The sequence below is a fragment of the Miscanthus floridulus genome, chromosome 13 (genome assembly GCF_019320115.1).
Source record: "Miscanthus floridulus cultivar M001 chromosome 13, ASM1932011v1, whole genome shotgun sequence".
Classification (NCBI taxonomy): Eukaryota; Viridiplantae; Streptophyta; class Magnoliopsida; order Poales; family Poaceae; genus Miscanthus; species Miscanthus floridulus.
The window spans coordinates 2,909,591-2,932,521 of record NC_089592.1 but is presented as its reverse complement, the minus strand read 5'-3'; the positions used below and the strand labels follow the sequence as shown (position 1 = coordinate 2,932,521).

At 43.9% G+C, this 22,931-nt stretch overlaps 3 protein-coding genes and 1 pseudogene across 4 annotated transcripts; 2 read left to right on the top strand and 2 right to left on the bottom strand.

Annotated features, from left to right (window-relative positions):
- Positions 1–456: 456 nt before the first annotated feature.
- LOC136501084 (uncharacterized) lies at positions 457–6,017 on the top strand. 2 transcript variants are annotated; one of them, XM_066496576.1, is made up of 5 exons: positions 457–664; positions 3,558–3,606; positions 4,064–4,133; positions 4,225–4,252; positions 4,611–6,017. In XM_066496576.1, exons 3-5 carry the CDS (start codon positions 4,068–4,070, stop codon positions 5,723–5,725), a joined length of 1,209 nt encoding a protein of 402 aa, XP_066352673.1. In that variant the 5' UTR covers positions 457–664; positions 3,558–3,606; positions 4,064–4,067; the 3' UTR covers positions 5,726–6,017. The 2 variants fall into 2 exon arrangements, with proteins under 2 accessions (XP_066352673.1, XP_066352672.1); XM_066496575.1 differs by lacking the exon at positions 3,558–3,606.
- A 1,314-nt stretch (positions 6,018–7,331) lies between these two features.
- LOC136500714 (disease resistance protein RGA5-like) lies at positions 7,332–11,955 on the top strand (annotated as a pseudogene).
- Positions 11,956–11,987: 32 nt separating this feature from the next.
- On the bottom strand, positions 11,988–14,765 carry LOC136502011 (probable glycerol-3-phosphate dehydrogenase [NAD(+)] 2, cytosolic). Its single transcript, XM_066497500.1, has 5 exons — positions 14,748–14,765; positions 13,886–14,630; positions 13,068–13,156; positions 12,826–12,965; positions 11,988–12,689 (listed from the first exon to the last, which is right to left on the bottom strand). The coding sequence occupies exons 1-5, from the start codon at positions 14,763–14,765 to the stop codon at positions 12,125–12,127; spliced, it is 1,557 nt and encodes a 518-aa protein (XP_066353597.1). The 3' UTR covers positions 11,988–12,124.
- Positions 14,766–14,977: 212 nt separating this feature from the next.
- On the bottom strand, positions 14,978–22,906 carry LOC136498845 (phosphatidylinositol-3-phosphatase SAC1-like). Its single transcript, XM_066494561.1, has 16 exons — positions 22,678–22,906; positions 22,381–22,585; positions 21,651–21,816; positions 21,324–21,546; positions 21,084–21,160; positions 18,941–19,128; positions 18,410–18,507; positions 17,872–18,005; positions 17,652–17,786; positions 17,083–17,452; positions 16,750–16,871; positions 16,499–16,618; positions 16,192–16,422; positions 15,903–16,094; positions 15,664–15,775; positions 14,978–15,570 (listed from the first exon to the last, which is right to left on the bottom strand). The coding sequence occupies exons 1-16, from the start codon at positions 22,756–22,758 to the stop codon at positions 15,319–15,321; spliced, it is 2,706 nt and encodes a 901-aa protein (XP_066350658.1). The 5' UTR covers positions 22,759–22,906; the 3' UTR covers positions 14,978–15,318.
- Between the last annotated feature and the right edge of the window lie 25 nt (positions 22,907–22,931).

Here is a 22,931-nt window from a genome sequence, read left to right as displayed (position 1 = left end):
CCTGTGGACGGAGTTGCCGGCGACCTTGCGCTCGGTGGCTCGGTGGGGAGGGAGGCGCTCCCATCGGCGGGCCTGCGAGAGGAGGAAGGGAAGAGGTGGTGGCGCTCGCGAGAGGAGGAAGGAAAGAGGACGGGCGCCCGACGGTCGGAGAAGGAAGTTTATGGGTCACGGATCTTTTCACTGTGCGCAATGTAAACCGAGGAATGCATCTTGTTTTTGGGTACTCTTTGTTGGAGTCGGTCTTATGGGACTACATGGTGTACTAAATGGGCCGCCGATTTCTGACGAAATTTATCGAACGCTGCAACATTTCGGCCCAAAACTGATTCGTCAACCTCATCAATGCAACTTTTGCGAATTGCGATGGTGACGAGGAGGAGAGACGCCAGCAGCCAATTTATTTGTTTATGTTTATTTATTAATATGCCTGCTGCAACTTGCACTTCTCAAAGCCACTCTCCCTTCCCTTCTCCCTCCTCCTCTTTCTACTACTACTAAAAAATACTCTCCCTCTCCTCCGATCCTATACTATACTGGTGCCAAATTGCTTCCGCATTCCCTTCCCTTCCCTTCCTCCTGCATTTCCTCCTCCTCCTCCGCCCCGTTCGTCGCCACCCGCCGCCGCCGAGGTCTTCGCCGGCGACCACCGCCCCACCGGGTACAGGTACGTGTGCCAGCCCCACCCCACGCCGTCTCCCCCCTTCACTCCCCGCCGTGCGTCAGCGTAACCGCCCACCTAAACCCTAGCTGGATCTGATCTAATCAAACGCCTGTCTGTATACTCCGTGTACTATGCCTACTGACAACTTTGCTTTGCTATTTCCTCTTCTTCTTTTTTTTTTTGCAAAAATTACCGAGTGTATTTACTGTGTCCGCTGCGCACCTCTGATTCAGCAGATCAGCCGACCCTGATCGCGCGATTAGCCGCGCCGATCGTGGCTCCTGGGTGCTCCGCGTAGCTAGTGCTCGCCCCTTGTTGTTCTACCCATACAGCCTCGGTAATGATCTCGGCAAGGAGGCAGTAAAGTGACTGACCGGCTGTGCTGTTTTATTTTGCGTATAGCCAATGCAGTGTGTGTGCCTCGACCGTTGCTCGCCTAATTGTTTGCTATGTCATGTGCGTACCAAGGTTTGTGAATGTTTATATATGTCTGTAGTTACCGCATTTGATTTAAGTGCAGAAATGCACACTGTTAGATTCACTGTTGTGGTGGTCATGCCTCTCTTTTTTCCCCTTACTGCTCTCAGTAATTTGCCCACTTAAAAGCTACTAGGTTCTTCGTTCATGGCAAGAGGAGTAGGTGTGCCTGTTGGCACTGAACCTGACATGCTCGAATTATTGTGCCATACATTTATTATTCTTGGTTGGCACTAAAGCACCACCATACACGCATTAATTAATCTTGCAATCGTAAGCACATACAAATATGAACGGATTATGAATTCCTAAGATACTTTCTTTAATAAGATATCACCACCTCTCCAAATTCAATTATGGACGAGGTTTCTTTGCCAGGCATCATCTGTCACTGTCACTGTCAAGAAATCTGGGGGTTTTTTTTTCCCCCACTTCTGTAACATATATATTAAGTAATGAATGAATGAATTCATGTGTTCGAGGTTGATCATTAGTTTTCAAAATGATAATACAAGTTATTGGAAAACGGATGGAACCTTCACATCTCACTCTCAACTACATATATGTGCTTATAATGCAGAGTTACCTGTTTATTGCATTGCATATTCTACAGACAGTTCAGCCAGAAAATCATGAAGAACCTGGCACTCTTTTCTTGATTAAGCACCACACATGACTAGCCATGCTTTGACATATAAAAAAATATCAGTCAGATACTTTGCAGTTCCTTTCCTTCATATTAGTTGCCATATAAATATAAGTGCCTTTTTAATTCAGTGATTCGAGTGGCTGTATTTTGGCTTCGACGTTGTGCATTGATTTTTTTCTGCCATGTATGTTCCTTTTGTCCAAGGGCAAGGGGGAGCACCTAGTCACTGCTCGTAACATATTGCTTGTGGTTTTGCTGGTTGCCTGACCCTTTGTCCTTCGATCAAATCTGTGAGAAGGTTCACTGTTTGATTAGGAGCTACACATTGGAACTTCTCCATTAGTTTATATCTTTGAGCCATTACACCATTAGGTCATACATATGCATTAGCTTTTTTACGTTTTCCTCTATTCTGTCCTACTATTTTATCAGGCTGAATTTTATAATTTGGCTAAAGTAACCAATGACACTTACTGAGTGTGCACTGTAGATGCTGTCAGGTTTATCGTTGTTAGCTAATAAATTTCACTTAGTTTACTTTTCCACATTTGAGGAGCATTTTTTGCATTATTCAATACTTTCTGTTCTTCATTGACACGCTACTCTGCTCTGTACGCCTTCGTAGGGGGCCAATATAGGCGCCGGCCCAGGCCCAGCCGTGGCTAGGAGGGGGGCTGGGCGGTTTAGAAAGTAGAGGAAGGGGAGGATTTTTAGGAGATTGATTTGTGTTTGTTAGGAAGTGATCCTAATCTATAAAGGACACTTACTAATGTAATCAGGAATTATCGAAGAAGGAATAAACCTCCCAAGGTGGGCAGGTTTCCCCTTCGACGGTGGCTGCGAGCGTTTCTGCCGCTGCCGCCAGCGAACCTCCCGCCGCACCACTTCCTCGCTACCCCCTGCATTCCAATTCCCAATCCATCCTACTCCACTCTCCCCTGTGATCTCCTCATCGTACACGCCGTAACATACTCATAATATTTGGGTGATCTTCATTCTCTGCAATCAGAATGTTGAGGAAACTGCTTTCCACCTCTTCTTCAGCTGTCCATTCAGTCAGGCCTGCTGGCAACACTTGAATATGCACTGGAACTTTCAAAGTGATTTCTTCCAAATGATGATGCAGTCGAAACAGCAATATCAAAATCCCTTCTTTATGGAGATCTTCATCATTGCTGCCTGGCACATATGGAAGCAGCGAAATAACTTTATATTTGACAGAGGACGACCCTCTTTCTCCTCCTGGAAATGCTCCTTTTTGGATGAGGCTAGACTTCAAGCTCTTAGAATGTCTGAAGACAAGCGCTATGTTTTCCTCCTTTGTATAGACTCCTTTTCGTAGTTCTTAGCTGACCAGTGGCTCCCTCAGCCTCTTGGGTGGTTTTTGTTTTTGTTGTTCTTTCTCCTCTGTTCAGTTTCTGGCTTTTGCCTTTTAATAAAATCTCACAGTGGGGGCCTCCCCTGCTGTATTTTTCGCTCAAAAAAATATTTGGGTGATCGCTACAGTTATTCTAAATACTGATAGTAAAGGGAAACCGTGGGATATTGTTGCTTATGACCTCTTGCCTTTGTATTTTATCTGTTTTCTTTCTTCAATTTTATGTCCTGTTTCACTTGTTGTATTAACTAAGTTTATGGAAGAAGTTTTTAAAAGTGTGAACTTATTTTTCTATATTCAATAACCAAATAGTTTATTACAATATGGTTTGTTTATTCTATTGTACCTATTTGCTGCTGAAAACCTGAAACTACTGTTAATTTCTCATGTAGTATATGTTGAAGAATGGTTTGGAGCTAACAATACAGACATCAACTTTTGGTAATGATCAGAACCGATTGGAGTGTAGTAATGAACCTCTAATTGCTCGCAATATAACCAGATACCTCGTTCACATGGTTTTTCCATGTTACAGACCGGTAGCCAAGAACAAAGAGGTTAGGTAGTGGTGATATGTGATAAAGTTTTCATATGTACAACAATAAAACTGAAATTTGTGGTCTGCAAATAATACAGTTTTCCTTCTCCATATGTGTGTACTTATAGCAACCAATCGTAGTGATTAAACATGGCCAATTTAACCCAATTCTCAAGCACTCAAATTGTGCTATTTCACAAATTACTTGATCATCAAACTGTCCTTTTGTTTGTTTTAACATATCCATTTACACTACATTCAGGTGTATGTTTGGGAGCCTTATTTGGATCCTGGTATTTTCCATAATCAGTCATATATCTACTGTTGCTGATATTGTATCTCTGTTTCATTATCTGACAGATTTATGCTTGGAACTTCTGTAGAAAAACACACAACAGTAATGGGGCATGACCATGTGTCTCGTATAAAGGTATCTTAGTCTGTCCTTTAAGGAACCATGTTTAGGTATATGATCAATCACAACATCCTAATTTTTTCTGTGTTCTTTTCTTTGAATTCAGATGCATATGGCAGAAGGTTCTTTTGGTGGTATGTCTGCTCCATGCCTCAATGTCTCCGTAGCTTGTGATTTTGCAAGGACACACCTTTATTTTGGAATTTCAAGAAGACATCCTGTTACTTTATGTTCCACTGAGTTGGTGCAATCCACAAACTAGTCATGAAGATATTTTTCTTACACATTTCATGTGCTAGTGTTGGTTGATGTATATCTTTTATCATGAATTCTGGAGCTAATATATGATATGTTGGTGTGACCAATTACTTTTAGAGTTTTAGTTTGTGGTGTTTTGCTATCAGCTTTTCTTTGTTTGCTAATTTGTTTTGTGTTTATATCAATTGTATTGTGTTTTATACATTTCTAATGTATTGATTTCCTGTAAAACAGACAGGAACCGGTGCCAGCAACCTGGGTGCAATGAGGTTGTCGATGGAAGGGTAGTGTACTGCAAAACTCACAGCGGGGAGTTGTCATGCCAACAGTTCAGTCACCTCCACAGCGGAATGCAGAGCTCAGGTTTATCGGTGCCCCCTGTTAATGACAGCCAGTTTAAGGAATCTATTTCCATTGCAGTGCCATGCACTGAGCAAGAGTTACATGTCAAGCATGAAGGGGATGATCGAGGTAAACTAAAGGATAGTTCTGGGTACACTTCAGGTCAGACTGCACAATTTGTCTTCTCTGGGGCAGGCTTACTTTGCAAGAACGAAAACTGCAGCAAGCAAGCACATGAGAACTCAATCTACTGTAAGTTGCATAGCGGTGTTAGCAAGGGCTGCATGGTACGGGGCTGTACAAGAGGTGCACATGGAGGCACACCTTTGTGCATTGGGCATGGAGGTGGGAAACGGTGTGTGATCCCCCAATGCCCAAATGCAGCATGTGGTCAAGGCCGTAGTGACCGCTGTGTGAGGCATGGTGGTGGTAAGAGATGTAAATTTGAAGGGTGTGCAAAGGGCGCACAAGGGAACACCGATTACTGCATAAAACATGGTGGGGGAAGGCGGTGCAAATTTGAAGGATGTACAAAGAGTGCTCAAGGACGCACAGATTTCTGCATTAAGCATGGTGGGGGCAGTCGGTGCAAGTTCCAAGGATGTGGTACAAGCGCAAAATGGGGAACGGATTTCTGCTCTGTCCACAGGAAGAGTTTGTTGGGTGGTGACAATGCTATCCCTGAAGCTTTGCCTGCCCCTTCAGAAAAACGACGCAGGGCCAAGAAGCCCAAAAAGGCAGCAAAGCCGTCTGAGACCTCCCAAGAGAATGTCACAACAGAAGCTATTGCTGGTAACAGCACGCAACACATGGGCGTTCTTCTCATAGCTACCCCTGTTACTAACCATGACATATTAGCCAAGGGTGTGACAGTGGCGGGGCAAGCTGCAATAGCGCCCACGCAGATAGTGGCGCCGCTGTCCATGAAATCACCAACACCATCTGGATCAGTGGCTACCGCAGCAGAGAGGGAGGCAGGAGCAAGCAGGGAGATGCTGGGTCTGTAGGAAAGGTGTGGCGACAGTGCATAATTTGGGAGGCTTGGAGAAACCTTGCCCAGATAGTTCTCTGATTATTGCCTTTTAGACTGAGAAACCTCGAAACTTTAGGAGGGTTGCAATTTGACAGGCTCGCGCCGTCAACTGACTCTAGTGATGTCCTGTGCCTTTCTCATTTGTAAATTTGTAATGCGAATCTCTAGTTGTTCTTGTGTATGTTCTCTTGTGCCTTGTAGCGTGGAAACCGGTCAGCCGACCATTTGGAACTTTGGACAATAAGCAATAATAGTGTCATTGCCTAGCTTTGCAGGTCCGGTTGGACTTTTTAAGTAGTGGACATTTTACATAATTTTTCATACCCCATATACATATATGAGAAAATTACTTGCTTGGCCCTAGAAAAAGTCTGCTTTCTTTTATGCCCTTTCGTTTTTGAACTTACCTACCTATTTGGCCCGAAAACTACATGAGTTTTCCCTTGTGAGGCATTCGAAACTCTGATGGGTCTTACCCTCTACTGGTTCTTGTAGCCTCCGAAGGCTCCACCTCAAAGGATGTGACACTTTAAGGTGTCAAATTGACTTGGAAATCTCGGGGTGCTAGAACTGTCAATCCTTTGTATAAGTCCGCAGGATGTTGAGATCCTTGGAGCTTTACCAAGTTTGCATGTTTGTCAAACTACGCACTATTGGAGGCACCAACGAAAGGATAGTCATCCATGGCAGTGACAAATTCGGCATTGCCTTCACGAATTAAATTCTGATGACTTATGGGAACTTGTAGGCATTGAGGGCATCCAATGATCTTTTATACAATACATCTATATTTTTTAATCTTTTTTCCAAATCTCAGCGATGTTTGTGGGCGTTCTAAGTGGGCTTCCAACCCTAAAACGATCCTAGGTGCCTCCCTAATAGGCTCCTTTCCGGGATGCATTTCTAGATTTTACCGCGGTGAATTTATAGAAACCGGTTTAAAGAATCGGCTAGGACAGTTTTCCCTAGCATCTTTGTAATTCGATCCTCGAGCGATCTGAGTCATTCTCGTGCAATCCGAACGTGTTAGATTTTGATAGATCCAAATTCTCTCAATAAACGATTCGAATGCTAAATAAGAACCACTTGGCAAGTATACTTGATTCATATTCATAACAACATATATTTTTCTGAAAAAAAAATCGTAGAAACAAAAATATGTTTCAAAAAATTCTGAACTTTTTTGTGGACAAAGAACAACTTAACTACAACTCATTTTAAACTTGTTGCATTAGAAAAAAATTAAATGGAAAAATATTAAACCGAACTAAGAAGGGATAGGAGGAGAATCGGTGCGAGAAAGGCTGAATCGTTTCAGTTTCGAATCACCGGTGGAGAGTAGGGTTTGGAGCCGATTCTTCCGTTTCTCTTGAGAAACCGAAACGATTCTCCACACCAAACGGGCCCTATAATCCACACATTGGTGAGCCTCCTGTCAAAGGCAGATTTTTTCCACGAAGATAATCGTCGCATTGTAGTAGCGTGGAATAATCTGCCTCGCGAGCTGGTTTGACCCGTAAATGTCGACCATTTTTTCATTCATGCATCTGTGATTTCTTTATAGGCCATTTAGTCGACACATTGATGAGCCTCCTCGCGATCGCGACATCTCATTCTTTTTTTTTCCCCAACGAGCTGTCGGCGAATTTTTCCATTCATACATGTGTGGTTTTGATCGGATCAACGTGTGCTCCATCCAGACCTTCTTATCCTTTCGACAAGCTGACAAGCACCGTCGTCGCTCCAGACGCTCCACGCCTCCGCCGGTCACTCCAATCGGCGGCAGGCTGGCCGGCGACGACCTCTGATTCTGCTCTCCCTCCGGCCTCCGATCCGCACATAACCGATGGAGGCTGCTCTTGTGAGCGTCTCCACGGGGGGTGATGGAGCCGCTCATCTCCAAGCTCACCAAGCTTCTTGGGGACGAGTACGTGAAGCTCAAAGGTATACGCAAGCAGGTCATATTCTTGAGAGACGAGCTGAGCGCCATGAGTGCTACGCTCCAGATGCTCGGGGATGCACAGGAGCTCAACCCTGTCATGAAAGATTGGAGAGACAAGTTACGTGAGCTCCCCTACGACATTGAAGATTGTATCGACGACTTCAAGGCTCGTGTTGACCTTGACAAAGACGCGGTGAATGGGTTCAACTTCAAGGGATTATTCCTCAAGTTCAAGAAGCTGATAGAATTCCATGAGATAGCCAATGAGATTGAACAACTGAAGGCTCGCGCGATAGAGGCGAGCGAGAGGCACAAGAGGTATGATTTTACTGAGCACTCATCCACCAACTCCTACCAGCAATTTTGCTATTGATCCTCGTCTGCCAGCGCTCTACGAGGAGATAGATAACCTTGTAGGCATTGAATCTCCCAAGGAGCGCATAAATGATTGGTTGACAACAACCGCAAGCAGACTTAAAGTGATCTCTATTGCTGGTTGTGGAGGTCTCGGTAAAACTACTCTTGCAAACCAAGTCTATCGCTCCACTCGAAGTCAGTTCATGTGTGGAGTTTTTGTGACGGTTTCTCGAAGCCCCAATATGAGAAAAGTTCTAAGAGACATTGCCCAAGGAGTGGGGATATCTGAAAAGAAATCCCAAAATGATGACGAGCAACAACTCATTGAGAAACTCAGACAGCACCTCAAGAACAAAAGGTACGCCTGGGCCTGGTCGTATATAATCACCAACCCATAAATTAGTAATGGTTTTCTTGTCAATATATAGGAATCTTATATTATCATGAACCGAACATCTATCTATAATGGTGTCGAGAACTAGGCAATAAACCCTAAAGAAGCCTCATATTAGCAGCACTGTAACACGCAGCAGTATAGCTTGACTTTTTATATTGGTAGAAGCTGGAAATGTTTTACACTTTTACTACATGAGGTTATTATGATGTCATGCCTATTTACTATAGGGAGAACATGAACTAAACTGCTAGCCAGCCAGTGTCTGAGTTACCTTTACTACGGTCTATCAGCACTATCTAATTGCATCTATGTTAACATCATGTGGCAGGTACTTTGCTGTAATTGATGACATATGGGATGCAAAAGCATGGGAAATTATCAAGCTTGCATTATTGGATAATAATTGTGGGAGCAGAATAATCACTACGACACGTAGTTTTACAGTTGCATCGTGCTGTTCTTCTAAAGGCGGTTATGTTTATGACATGGAGCCTCTTAGTTTCAGCGACTCCAAAAGGTTGTTTGTTAAAAGAGCATTTGGTTCTAAGGATTGCAGCTAGCCTCATTTGGAAGATGTTCTGAATGAGATATTAAGAAAATGTAGTGGTCTACTGTTGGCAATCATTACTATAGCTAGCATGTTAACTGATCAACAAGCAAGAATTGAATGGGAAAGGGTAGCAAATGCTATTGGTTCTGCACTTGCTAAGAATCCTGATGCTGAGAGGATGATGAATATTTTATCTTTGAGTTATGTTGATGTTCCTCACCATGTAAGAACTTGTTTATTATACTTGAGTGTATTCCCAGAAGATTATCAAATCACGAAAAAAAGTTTGATAAACAGATGGATTGCTGAAGGATTCATTCATGAAGAACAAGGGATGAGTACATATGAAATTGGTGAGCGTTACTTTAATGATCTCATTAATAGAAGCCTGATCCAACCTATTGATGTAAAGTTTGGTCAGGCAAAGGCATGCCGAGTTCATGACATCATTCTTGACTATCTCAAATGCAAGGCTGCTGAAGAGAATTTTGTGATCTCATTAGATGCTGGAGAGAATAATGGATACACTTCAGAATGCAAGGTTCGTAGGCTTTGTGTTTATAAACCCAGTACAGAAAATGTTACCTTGTCTACAAGCCTAATTCTGTCTCATGTTCGATCGCTTACAATATTTGGACGATATTCAAATGAAGCTTCTTTGTTGCCTTTCTCAAATGGAACTTCTTTGTTACCTTTCACGGCTCTTCGTGTGTTGGACCTATATGATTGTCTGCGCATGCAACACCATCATCTTTTACATATTGAAAAGTTGTTTCATCTGAAGTACTTGCGTCTCGGCTCATTAAGTTATCTCCCAGACAAAGTTGGTGAACTGCAATATCTAGAAACACTCGATGTACGACGATGCAGTCTTGAATGTTTGCCATCAACAATCGGAAAGCTTCAACGACTGGCTCATCTGTATGTTCATTGGGGGGCTTTCCGAATGGAATGATTGGACAAATGCGTAGCTTGGAAGAATTAAGCAAGTATGGTGTTATGTCCTATGAACAAGGGATGTACTTGCAAGAATTCAGTAAGCTAACCAAGATGAAGACCCTAAAAATCAGATGGAGTTATGGTTTGCCACATAACATAGAAAGAAGAAACCAAGTTGAGGTCTATCACAGTTATGTAGGATCTTTATTGTCTTCATGCAATCTTTATAGTCTATATATCATAAACAAATCTATTAGGTCTTACCCACTGCTGCTGGATTCATGGCACCCTACTACTTCTTGTAGCCTCCAAAGGTTCCATCTCAAAGGATGTGACGCTTTTAAGGTGCCAAATTGGATGGGCTCACTTGGAAATCTCGGGGTGCTAGAAATGTCAATCCTTTGTATAAGTCCGCAAGATATTAAGATCCTTGGAGCTATACCAAGTTTGCATTCTCTCAAACTACGCACTGTTGGAGGCACCAATGGAAAGATCTTCATCCGTGGCAGCGACAGATTCCGGAGCTTGAAATATTTCTCCTTGACTATTGGTCTTTGTGGGACCGCGCTGGTGTTTGAAGCAGGATCAATGCCAAAGCTTGAGCAGCTCCAGCTTTGCTTCTGTTTGCATAAGATGGAATGTGTCAATTATGCTTCTGATTTTGGCATCCAGCACCTCTCGGTTCTTAGCATGGTTAAGGTTTCTATTGGAGGTGACTGCTCTAGAGACACTAAGTACAATCCAGCAGAAGATGAAGATGATTCGACTATCAGGTGTGTTGCATGCGCCATCAAAGCTGCGATTGATATACTTCCCAATAATCGTCCCATTCTCCGATTTGATATCTGGCACGATAATGATTGTGAGAGCTTCAAATCCGTAAGTACTCTTAGAACTGCATGCTTTGATAGTTTGATCGCCCTCTCAATGTATATTTCTTCTTCGATTAAGAAATACTAGCACTACTGCAGAAATGGTCTTTACTCCCATCACATTACAACCGGCAATAAAAGAACCCGTATTAATAATATATACTCCCTTGGTTCCAAATCATAAGATGTTTTGACTTTTTTAGATTCATAGCTTTTGCTACGCAACTAGATATTAAGACATATGGTAATGCCTAGATACATAGTAAAAGCTACGAATCTAGAAGTAGTTATGTACCACTCCCCCAGTTAGTAGCAGAAACCGAGAGTGATACCTAAGTAATTTGAGTTTTAGCTTGTTTTCGGAATTTCATAGCTTTTTCATATGGCCTTGGACGAGGGCAAACTTTATATGAAACTATAGGTTTCGATGAGACATAGACCATTCTAGTTGAAAGTTTTTTTTAAAAGAAAAAGATCAAGTTATTTAGATGCATCAATAGCCAACCAAAGTTTCAATAATAAAGGTAGTAGGTCATTTCGGTAGTTGTAGTAGTAGTATATTATGTTCAAATAAACAATAATTTCTTGCTTCAAGAATTCTATATGTATGTTTTGAGTTCAGTTTAATGTTGTACTAGGGTTTGAAGAAGCATAACCAAGACACTTGAGGGTCTTTGACCGAGTGGCTCAAGGTTTGGCAAATAGAAGAGGATCAGCATATATACAGCCCAAGTGACACCTTAGCGTCCAAATAAGTTCTTCATTCTCATCCAAACAGCACGCGGTCCCCTGTCAATACGTTTTGCCCCCATCATCTTTTTGTTTTGGTATTCAAACAGGATGAGTAAAATGAGTTTGAGCAGTGCAGGAGGATAATTGCAGCAGAAATAGGATGCAATACGTTGGTTTGGTACTTTGTCTAAGGATGCTTGTAACGGCGACTTCTAGTAGCACCTGCTGTTGGAACATTCGGTAGATGCTGGGACGCATGCTGTCTGTTATTATAAATTTTTAGGAGTCCAGTAGAGGTTGATGCAGTTCTGCATTTGAAATGTGTCCTTCAAATTCTGGGCTATTGTGTGATTTATGCTAGTAATATATAGGTTGCAATTATATATATTTGGATGGAGAGAATGGAGTAAAAAAGAACAGTTCTTTACCACTATTGATACTGTGATAGATATTGTAGCATGCAACTCCCAAATGAATGAGGCTTTTACATGTATGCCATTAAGAAAGTTTATAATTACACAGAAGCCATTAAAAAGGGTGACCGTACACAGATGCCACTGCTCTAAACTTCTTTGTCTTAGAAGTCATTCCATCCTAGTTCTGTTTGTTTTTCGCCGTTTGGTGTGGAACCGGTCAGTGAAATTATCCATTGTCCATGTTGCCCTTGGCAAAAAAAAAAAAAAAAAAAAAAAAAAAAACACTCCCTCTCCTTCCTCCGCCCACAAAAACATTTCTCCCCCTCCGACTGCTACTGCCGCACTCAAGGCGGCCGGGCCCGACGCCACGGCGGGCTCCCCGCCGCCGTCCCCGACGAAGCCCGCCGTCCACCAGTACCACGGCGGCGGCGACGCCCTGTCCGACGACGCGTCCTTCTTCGACGCGCGGGAGCCGGAGACGCCCACCAAATCCCACCACCGCCGGCAGCCCTCAGCCGCGGAGCCGCTGGACGCGTGGGAGCTGGTGGACGACCAGGACGGCGGCGGCCACGCGTCGCCCGCGCCAGCGCAACCCGAACCCGACCCGCTGCTGGGGTTCCCCGCGCGGTGCCCGCCGGGCGGGGAGTCCGTGGTGGTGCTGTACACGACGACGCTCCACGGCGTGCGGCGCACGTTCGAGGACGGCAACATCCTACGCGCGCTTCTGGAGAACCTGGGCGCGCCGTTCCAGGAGCAGAAAGAACCATGCCAATCAGTATGCAAGGGTTAGTAATATAGGTTACTGACATAGGTAATCCAATGAAAATGTAACTGGAATAGAGTATGTGGCGTTGGTCTTAGGTCCTAACCTCGTGATCAAAATCCTATGTAGTGCTTTTAGGATCGGGCACATCTCAACCGGCGCAACAGATCTGTTGGCTTCTGGATGCATGACACTTAAGCTATCCTGACTAAGAAGCTCATAAAACGCCTCAACTGCAGAGACACCCTGAAATGAAATGGCAAGAGGATAATTCGTTACATGAATCATTTAGGCATATTCATGCAGTTCTTTGAAGTTTAGATGTCAATCAAAATTAAAAGGGCATACCTGAATGGTCCCTTTTCCTTTAATGCTGTCACCCATTTCTAATGTCAATTCGCCTTTAGCTAACTTCTGCCCATACCATGCATTACGACCTTTCAACAATGTGACATAAGTGTCAGCTAATAAGGGTCCAGCAAGTTTTTCAGGTTCTTCTTCCAGAAGGTGTGTGATGTAGATCATCTCAGATGTGCAAAGTGCAAAGTAAACGCATTTGCTGGTTAAGCACTATCAATTGGCTCACAGGATTGCTAAAGCTACAATGTTTTGTATGCAAAAACAGGAAACTAGAATATGAGTCAGGCAGCTTCTGGTTAAGCACTATCAATTGGCTCACAGGATTGCTAAAGCAATAGAAAACTTAAATGGACCTAAATGCAGGATGATTGGACAAACAATTGGTTTAATCAAATGCCTTTCTCAAATTGTTGAAGAAACTTATCGAGAATATCATGTGAAGTCTAGCCATAAAATGAATGTAGCTGTTTGTAGATGTCTAGATGATTCTACAGCACTCTGCAGAGGTTATCAGGAACCATTGTTGCAATTACAACTTTCCACTGGTAGACACCAAATGAAGACAATTCCATTCACATGTGAGCTGTCTTTGACAACATAACTGAAATACTAGTTCTAATGAAATTTGAAGCGAAGACCTATAATTGCAATTGAATATTGAGGTACCAGACTGAAGAAGCTAAGGGCAGAGCTCCAAATTCGATATAACCGAGGAGAGCCACAAATAAAAACAGAGCCCGGTTTGAATTCAATAAAGAAATAGCACGATTTAATGGTTAGTTAGACGAAAGGTCGAGGAACCTCACTTGCATTGCTAATCATCTGCGTGGGAGTTACGATCCGTGGCAGTGGATCCAGCGAGGCCTCTATTCCCTTGGCGAGGGAGATGATGATGGGGGCAGTGATCCTCTCCTTCCAGTACCTCCCAATCTCCCCGAACACCTCCCTGGTGTCGGTGGACGGCACGCCGTTGACGACAATGTCGGCGTCCCAGACGGCCTCCTGCAGGTTGGTGACGACCTTGAGCGGGCAGAGCGGAGTGTCGATCATGTTGAGGCAGAAGCCGTCCCTGAGTATCTCGTCGGCGTAGAGCGTGCGGTCGCCGAGGCGCGCCTCGACGTAATTGAGGTAGGCGCGGCGGCGGATCAGGCGGCGCAGGACGTCCTCGCGCGCGTTGATGACGTCGAAGAGGTGCTCGGCGGTGGCGCGGCCCGGGCGGCGCCAGATGCGGACCTGCGCCTTGTCGCGGAGGTGGCCGTACGCGTCCTGCAGCAGCGCGCAGAAGACGCTGCCCCAGGCGCCAGCCCCGACGCCGACGATCCGGAGCGGGTCGCCGTCCGCCTTCCCCAGCTGCCGCCGCAGCGCGTCCAGCTTCTCCTCCACCACGGCCGCCCCGTTCGCATGGTCGTCCGGCTGGCCCAGCCCCACCCATTGCCTTGACCTCCTCCTCCGCCTCTTCCACTCGCCTCTGGCCTCTCGCCGCAAGCAAAGGGCAGGATATGACGCAGTCGTGGGTAATATGAACAATTTCACTGGTCGGTCACCAAACGCCTAAAAACAAACAGAACCAGAATGAAAGAAGTTTAGATCAGTGACACTCGTGCGCGGTTACCTTTTTTAATGACTTCTATGTAATTACAAACTTTTTTAGCCTCCAAATGAATTGACGCTGCTGTGTGCTCTCATGGGGATCGCCGTTTGATTTCATATATATATATATATATATATATATATATATATATATATATATATATATATATATATATATATATATATATATATATATATATATATATATATATATATATATATATATATATATATATACACCAGTGAACTACCTTGGCATGCCTTCCAATTGTGCCGCCTCTAGGCAATAGACGACTTGTCGAACATCATAACAATTAACTAGTGTATTACACTTTTTTCTTACTATTTATAATTGCCAATGCCAATTCCTGCAGCAAGGCTACCCTGCTACATTAACAAATTGCATACACTCCATCCTTAATCGATACATGGACATGCACGTGCACTATTAAAAATAATTTGCACCGCATGCAAACACATTACCATCTTTCAATCATCATGATTATTCGAATGTGCTCCCAGAAAGAAAAAAATGGCTAAATACAGCGGGTAACTGTTTCAGGGAAATAGCTCTAGAACTATAACACAAACGCTGAGTCAGGTGAGTGGCAATCTGTTGCTGTACAACCTTCCACAGAAACCAACCGGTCTACTGTGCAGCACCCACAAGCAGCTTCTCATCTCCAATGATCCACCTCGTCAGCTGGCTCGGATCCTCTGCGAGTGCTCCGCATGAAGGGATAATGCTCAGGTCCGACCCTATGATCTGGTAGTCGTCCAGCGCGGCTTGCATTTCGGCCTCTACCCGTGCATCATTTGAGACGTCGAGATCCACGCTAAGGGCCTCCGCATAATGCCGCTCTTTCTCAGGGTCATGCTCAAAAGGATCCATGACAGCTCCCTACAGTATCACAAACATAAATTTATGAAACTCGTACGTTCAGAAGCAAGATGACGAGATTGATTGTTTTTTCACAACCATTGAGGCGCTCACCTGGCAGAGTTCAGAATAGTGCTTGTAAGCCCCACTGTTTTCATCTCGGTCATATATTAGTGCTCCGCCATACCAGCCATTCTCTACATCCGCTGTTGTGAATGCAAGATACCTGCATATTGCAAAGGTAACAAAATTTCCAAAATTATTTACAATGGAATGTGAAAACGGTGTGTAACAATCACACGCTCTCACAAAGGAGTCATTTATAAAGAGCTATAGCAATTTTATGGAGTCACCTTCTGAAAATGTCCTCCTCGCATGATTCAGCTGAGGAGGATAGCCAATTCAGTTCCCCACAAAGAGAGACATTTGACTCATCTTTGTTCCCCTCATTCACGTTTTCAACCGGGGCAACTCTTGCAGTTGAAATTGTCTCCGTATGTTTTCTTTGACCAAACAACCAGTTTGGGCTTTTAAGCTGTATCTCACTGAACCATAAATGCATGCTGTCAGAACAACATCACGAAAATAAATTCAACCAAGAACCATATGTGACAAGGGGGATGAAGGGGGAAAACCACATACGCTGCATCTGGTGCCATTCCAGAAGTTCCAACACCTCCACGTAGCTTTAGATCAGCATCACAATGAAGCCTTACATTCCTTATCGAACTACATGTTCTTTCTATAAGTTTGTCAAACGAAGTAAGTTTCATCCTTGAGAAATCCTCTTTACATGCTGGAACAGGGCTCAATGTGGTTCCAGGGTTCAATGCAGCTCCAAATCCCACAAACACATTATTTCCAGGTGCAGAACTGTGAGTTATCATCTTGTTAAGGGACTGAAATCATTGTATCATAACAAGTGAACCAAATAACCACTAAAACTTGCCTCAAGTGGTAGCTATCAGACATAAGATCATCCCCAGCTGTTGTCACGTGAAGATAGTAATCGGTATCCAGCTCCCAAAGAGCTGGTTTTCCTTCTTGTGGTTGAAAATACCCAAGAAATCTGATAGTGCCACCAAACTAAGAATTAGCAGAGGTAGTCATTGCACCCATGGCAGTAAACAACTCAAGAGCTGGTTCACTACCTTATATGTTTAATACATCTATGATGATAAAGCAACACGATAGACTTACAGATTTATAGCATCCTGCTTCTCACCATCAGTGTAGGCATTACTGTAATACCGTTTAATTGATTTCAGGAACTCCCGAGACTGAGTGGTAGCCTTCCACTTCCCTTGCCTCTCAGGGAAAACCTGAAATTGTGTTCATTGGACAGTACTGAATGTCTGAAACCAGGGAAGGGCCAAATAGGCAATAGCAGATAGCTCTGCTGACCACCTTTATCTAAAGTTCTAAACCCCAAAAAAAGAAAAGAAAAGGACTTCTGGAATCTGGATCCTATGGCCATTACAAATGACTGGCAATTATTCTTCATTTAATATGTGCTAAAGAATATTTACTGACCGTGTTATGTGCCGCAGATCCTCCATACTGATGAGCAAGTGCATCACCCATGCTCTGGTACATTTCCATCAAAGCGGAAGCAATGCTGCTATCAGGGTGGAGTTTTAAAACATCTGTCAGTCCCATTGCATGAAGTTGCCTCCCCAAAGCAGCAAGGCCATAAGCATACTGTGCAACATTTGTGCGATCCAGGCAATCTATGCAATTTGTACGAAGAACTCCAGTTTGGTAACAGGGAGTATCACCAAGAAACTCTTGTTTGTTAGCCTCATTTCTCATATCCTGAAAGCCTGTAGAACTAAGTGCTTCAGCATTACTAGAGAGCCTTGAAAGATCTCCAGAACTAGCCCTTATATCAAGGGAGCCATCCCTGTGCAGAAAGAAAACATTGCCAACAGTGAGTATTGGTAGTATCCCTAGTTGATAGTGTGGTATTGACAGATGATTAGCCATATGAAACTGCTCACTTCTTATATTTGATATCTCAATTCTCAGATAAAAAATCTGCAGGATACAATGGTCCTATTTGTTGTAAGCTATACATTCTTTCTAACAGATTGCAAATTTACCTTGCAGTGCTAGTTCGACTAAGCTGAATTGACCTTTTTTTCTGGACTTTTGGCTTTCCGCTGTAGTAAAACCCAGTAAGGTCCAGTGCTTCACCTGCAACTTTTCCTAAAACGCCTAGTACATTTGCAGATTTGCTGAAAAAGTAAAGTGTGAAACATCAGCATGCGAACAAGCACTAGCTTGCATAAGTTTGAAAGTAGCCAAGAAGCACTTGAAAACCTTTTAGCAAATTTATGAAAATCCCAGTGGATGAATCTCAACTTCTTCTCCTCTGGGACATTTTGATTAAGATATTCAACAGCTCTACAATATTCACGCCTGAGCATCATTTCACGTGGCCTTTTTTCAACAGTCTACATAGAGAATTGAAAATTTTGATGAGTAACACATGGAAGACAAAAGTTAACATGTTGGTTATCAGTACAAACAAGTCAACGAAGAGTAGCAACTAGTAACACAGCTACACTAATAACTAACATGTCCATGCAGAATATAAAAGAGATACAGATCGTTCAGTTCAGTTTTTACTCCCCAATGCATAGAACTGTAATATAGTGTAATTTCTACTGGAGAGGCATGAAGAATCAATAAATATATGAGACACAAAAAGGAATATTGTATTTCTGGACAAATATCAATGTGCAACTGTAGCAATCAATTGCTATGCAATGCACTAGTTAGGGTGAAAGCCTCAAATACACAACTAATAGCAAATGGAGATATTTGGGGATCACAAAATCAAGTTGCAAGCATGTACCTTTATCAAATTAAGTATTATGATAGGATGTCCATATCGCCGGGCCAGATCATCAAAATGTAATTTTGTTGCTTCATATGTGGGATCATATCTCTGTACTGCAGCGAAATTTTAAGGTGAGAAAGAAGTGATAATTTTTTTGTTGGATGTATATGTTCTCTTTGTCATGTGTGGGTTTTGTGCATATTTGCTAATACCTGAGATGTACATACTCAGGCCTAGATCCTCACAATAAAAATGAAAACAGGTGCTACTCATAACAAATTTTATTCATTTCAAGGCCTAAAAGAATAGTCAGATTTGAAGTTGAAGAGTGCATCAAGCATCTAATGGCCAAACCTCAAGACCATTCTCAGATGTGCAAGTCTGTTATTCTACCATAAGGAAATAAAATGTTAAGATTTTATATCAATGCGGGTGTGTTATTCTACCATAAGGATAAAATCTTAAGATTTTATATGAATAATCCTGCAATCAAACTATTATCAGTTGGTCTGACATTATAATCAATGACTCACAAAATCTACTAACCAAAAATATCAGGCTTAGGACTAAGTCGAGAAGCCTCTTGTGACCAAAAGAGAGGGATTGATCCTCGCATCTGTACTACGGCACTCATTCTTCCCTTCCAGGAACCAGCCTCTTCTTCAAAGACTATCTGCTCTGTTTCAACATCATTAGCAACTTTTCCATGGTCATTCACACCTCTTTTCAAATACCTAGAGAAACCATGTAGCAGTAGTAAATTTTCAATTGAACAAAAATAAGATAATGCATAACTTGCAGTCTTGCAGAGCATAGAGAAATGGTGCCAAGCAGCAAGTAAATGAAAGATGACAGGAAATTAGTGTTGATTTGAAAGGTTTCGCATAAGTTGATCCAATAAAGATATTAGATATATGAGTTCTAAGTTTTTGGAACAAGGCGTGCATTTGATAACTCAACAGCGATAAGAGAATAATATGCTCAATGGAAGAGGACGTAAGCCTTAATAATGAGTGAAAGCATCTAGGCCCCTAGTTGGGTTTCGGTGATTAATGACAATACGAGATTATGACTAACGTGTGTTTTGCAGAGGCAATTAAGTTAGGTCATGGTAATGGCAATTGATTGGGCAATCATGGTTGTCATGCCCCTACGATGGAAATCGTTTCGGTTTTCAAGGGATGGACGACAAGATTAAGGATGTACTAGTTCTAAGTGTCGTTTGGTGTTGAATAGACACTTAGAGTAGTTTAAGATTTTGTTTTTCCTTTGGCCGTACTATTAAGGGGGGTATGGACTAGTAGCTTGACCTAGGTGAGTCTAGTGGGTTAGGTGTGGTGCACACTTGTCAAATCTAGCACTAGGTAGCTCCTAAGTAGCCCTATGATCAATTGGAGCAAACTTCATTCACATATGATTGCGAGTTGGAAGTGAGGTCAAATGTTGACCGGACGCCGGTTCCGGTGTGACCGGACGCTGGCGCAGAGTCCGGTCAGTTCATTTGATCAAGGTGAAGTCGTCTGGTTGCGACCGGACGCTAAGAGAAATGTGACCGGACGCTGGGTGCCAGAGTCCGGTCAACTCCAGTAAGGTTCCAGAGAGGGAGAATCCTAATCGGACGCGTCCGGTCAGTGCTGACCGGACGCTGGTCAGGTTCCGATTACTGACCGGACGCTGAACAGCGAAGCGACCGGACTCTGGGCTCCAGCGTCCGGTCAACATCAGTTAGGTTACAGAGAGTAGTTTTCATGACCGGACGCGTCCGGTCAGTGCTGACCGGACGCTGGTCAAAGTCCGGTCACAACTTAACTGCTCGGTTGCGGGGAGAACTGACCGGAGCGTCCGGTCACCCCGCAGAGGCACATAACGGTTCGTTTCGAACGAGGGTGTATAAATACTTCCTCTATTCATTCAAGGGAGTACTCTTGCCCATTTCAACAGCTGAGAAACACCCTTGAGAGTGCCAAGGAGAGCAAGAGCCTAGTGAGGTGATTGAAATTTGAGAATCCAAAATTAAGGCCTCATTAGCACAAAAGAGAGTAGCAAGTGTGCATCCACCCTTCTCATTAGGCTTGTTGTGGTCAAGTGAGAGTTCTTGGTTGTTACTCTTGGTGATCGCCATCACCTAGACGGCTTAGTGGTGATTGGGAGTTTGATGATCATCCGGTGGAGCTTGTGTATGACCCAACTCAAGTTGTGAGCAGTTGTGGGTGATTCACCGCGACGGAGTGTCGAAGAATCAACCCGTAGAGAGCATTTGATCCTTGCGCGGATCAAGGGGGAGCTACACCCTTGCGCGGGTGCTCCAACGAGGACTAGTGGAGAGTGGCGACTCTCCGATACCTCGGCAAAACATCGCCGCGTTCCTTCTCTCTTTACTTTAAGCATTTACATTTGAGCAATTCAATTCTTGTCTTTACATTCTTAGAATTACCATGCTAGAGTAGGATTGGAACTTATGGTGCTAAACTTTTGTGCAGTAGATCAATAGAATCACTTTCTAGGCACAAGGGGTGAAGTGGGCTAAGTGTAGGGTTTATTTATTGCAAAGAATTTTAGAATTAGCCCAATTCACCCCCCCCCCCCTCTTGGGCATCTTGATCCTTTGAATGAGTAAATGACTTCAGCTTACACGAATGAAAAAAGGAATCAAGAAGTATGGAACGACTAGAAAGCAAACAAAGATTACCGTGTCCCGGCGAAGTGTCGAGATCTTCTAGAGCTGAGAACAACATTTATCTCCCTGCCAAAAATTGACACCTTGACCTGCAAAATAAATAGGAACACTTAATTAGGCATTATGCAAGACCCCCCCCCCCCCCCCCCCCCCCTCCCTATCCAAAATAATGGAGGTCATCAACCAAGCCAATTTCCAAATCTCATGAATAGGAAAAAAACTTAAAAAGGTGGCAGATAGTTTATAACTAACCTGCTTGAAGTGCCCATGGACAAGAGCTACTGTCCAGAGAGTATTGCGGCACCTTGAACGTATTGGCTCTGCCAGGAAAGTGTTCCAGACAAACAAATTTTCATAAGGCATTTCCTTCATTCCTGCAGAGGTAACGTTCTGCTGCAGGCTCTGCATGATGGGATATGTGTAGCTATAGAAGAAATCCTTGGTGAGATCAACACTAGCCAAAAGCTTCTTGTACCTATTGTTACAGAAGTATAAGTTCCTTAATTCAGCAAATGTACAATAATATGTGCAAACTCAAAAGTGTGAAACAGCACAGAAAAAAAAGGCTCTTTATTATACCGCAGCTCATTCTTAGAGGTCGCGACATCGGTTTGCACTGACGAGTGTGGGATGGTGATCATTTGGCTCTCATCTATACAATATATAGCATGCCCGCAAATGCAACCGATTTGGCGGCGCTTGGTGACTAAAATCAGGTAATATGACTCCAGGAACTTGATGCAACCTACATAGCAAAACGAAAACAAGAATCTTGAGAAGAACCGCAAAGGCTGCAGTTGAAGTGTAGTCAATAGTGACTAACTTGGGAAAGAAACATAAGGTATATAAACGCCATCTCTCCTGCCCTCCCTACACTATCCTGATCATAACGAATACTAGCATCTGAATGCGAAACTCATATCAGTAAAGCATTAAGCAACAATCCAAGTGTTGGCAAGAGATGCAAGGGGCATTGCTAACACAGGGTACCCGAGTTATCTTCATTCTGAAGTAGTTGTGCAATTAAAATGAATCCCCGCCATTCTCTGGTCACCTATTCACTGAAAGGGAACATTTTGGAATTCCCAACAGAACAGCTCTGATGAACTACTGTATATGTACCCAAAAAAAAAAAACTACTACTGTATATCTTATCTAAGGAGAAGTATAGCCTACAAGAGAAGCTGCGATCTAACTAGTGTTAAGAATCCAATTCTCCAATACAGAGCAACAGAGGTAGGTGAATGAAGAATGAATGCAACTAACTGATCGCTGAGAAAGGGGAAGAAGGTAGGGACTAGGGACCGACCTGCGATGCCGTAGGCCTTGGTGACGAAGGCGAGGCCCCCGGTGGACCGGTTGCCCTCGTCGATGCGCTGGAGGAGGCTCTTGACCTCCTGTAGCGAGTACCAGACGGGGTCCTCGCTGACGTTGAGCTCGGAGGGCTCGGAGCGGTCGATCTTGAGCACCCGGAACCAGCGCTTCTCCCGGGAGCTCCCGATCACGTAGAACCTCTGCGGCCCAGCACGCAACCCCGGACGGATGAGCGATTCCAATCGGATGGGGATGGGGAACGAGGAGGCAGGTGGTGTGGTGAGGTGCTCACCGCGCGCGTCTCGTAGAGGCGGAACTTCTCCAGGGTCGCCGCCAGCGACGGGTCGTCCACCTCCGCCGCCCCCGCCGCCATCTCGCCAGATGCCGCCCCGCCTCCCTCTCCCGCTGGCTGTGGCTGGGGGCCTCCCGTCCCGCCGCCACGCCACGCCACGCGAGATGGATCGAGCCGAGCAGCCCCCAAGGAAGGAAGGAGACGAGAGGAAATGGCGGAGAAGGCGCACGTGCCCGATGTTGCGCTTGAGGGGA

Excerpts from the sequence above, each read along its gene's own strand:
- LOC136501084 (XM_066496575.1), top strand. The coding sequence starts at position 4,068 with ATGCTTGGAACTTCTGTAGAAAAACACACAACAGTAATGGGGCATGAC. Across the intron at positions 4,134-4,224 it reads ACCATGTGTCTCGTATAAAG|ATGCATATGGCAGAAGGTTC; the intron begins GTATCTTAGTCT and ends CTTTGAATTCAG. Across the intron at positions 4,253-4,610 it reads GGCAGAAGGTTCTTTTGGTG|ACAGGAACCGGTGCCAGCAA; the intron begins GTATGTCTGCTC and ends CCTGTAAAACAG.
- LOC136502011 (XM_066497500.1), bottom strand. Across the intron at positions 13,157-13,885 it reads GCAGATGATTAGCAATGCAA|GTCGTAATGCATGGTATGGG; the intron begins GTGAGGTTCCTC and ends CATTGTTGAAAG. Across the intron at positions 12,690-12,825 it reads CATAGGATTTTGATCACGAG|GTTCTCCAGAAGCGCGCGTA; the intron begins GTTAGGACCTAA and ends CGGCGCGCCCAG.
- LOC136498845 (XM_066494561.1), bottom strand. The coding sequence starts at position 22,758 with ATGGCGGCGGGGGCGGCGGAGGTGGACGACCCGTCGCTGGCGGCGACC. Across the intron at positions 17,787-17,871 it reads TTTCATAAATTTGCTAAAAG|CAAATCTGCAAATGTACTAG; the intron begins GTTTTCAAGTGC and ends TTACTTTTTCAG. Across the intron at positions 16,872-17,082 it reads GATCTGCGGCACATAACACG|GTTTTCCCTGAGAGGCAAGG; the intron begins GTCAGTAAATAT and ends ACACAATTTCAG.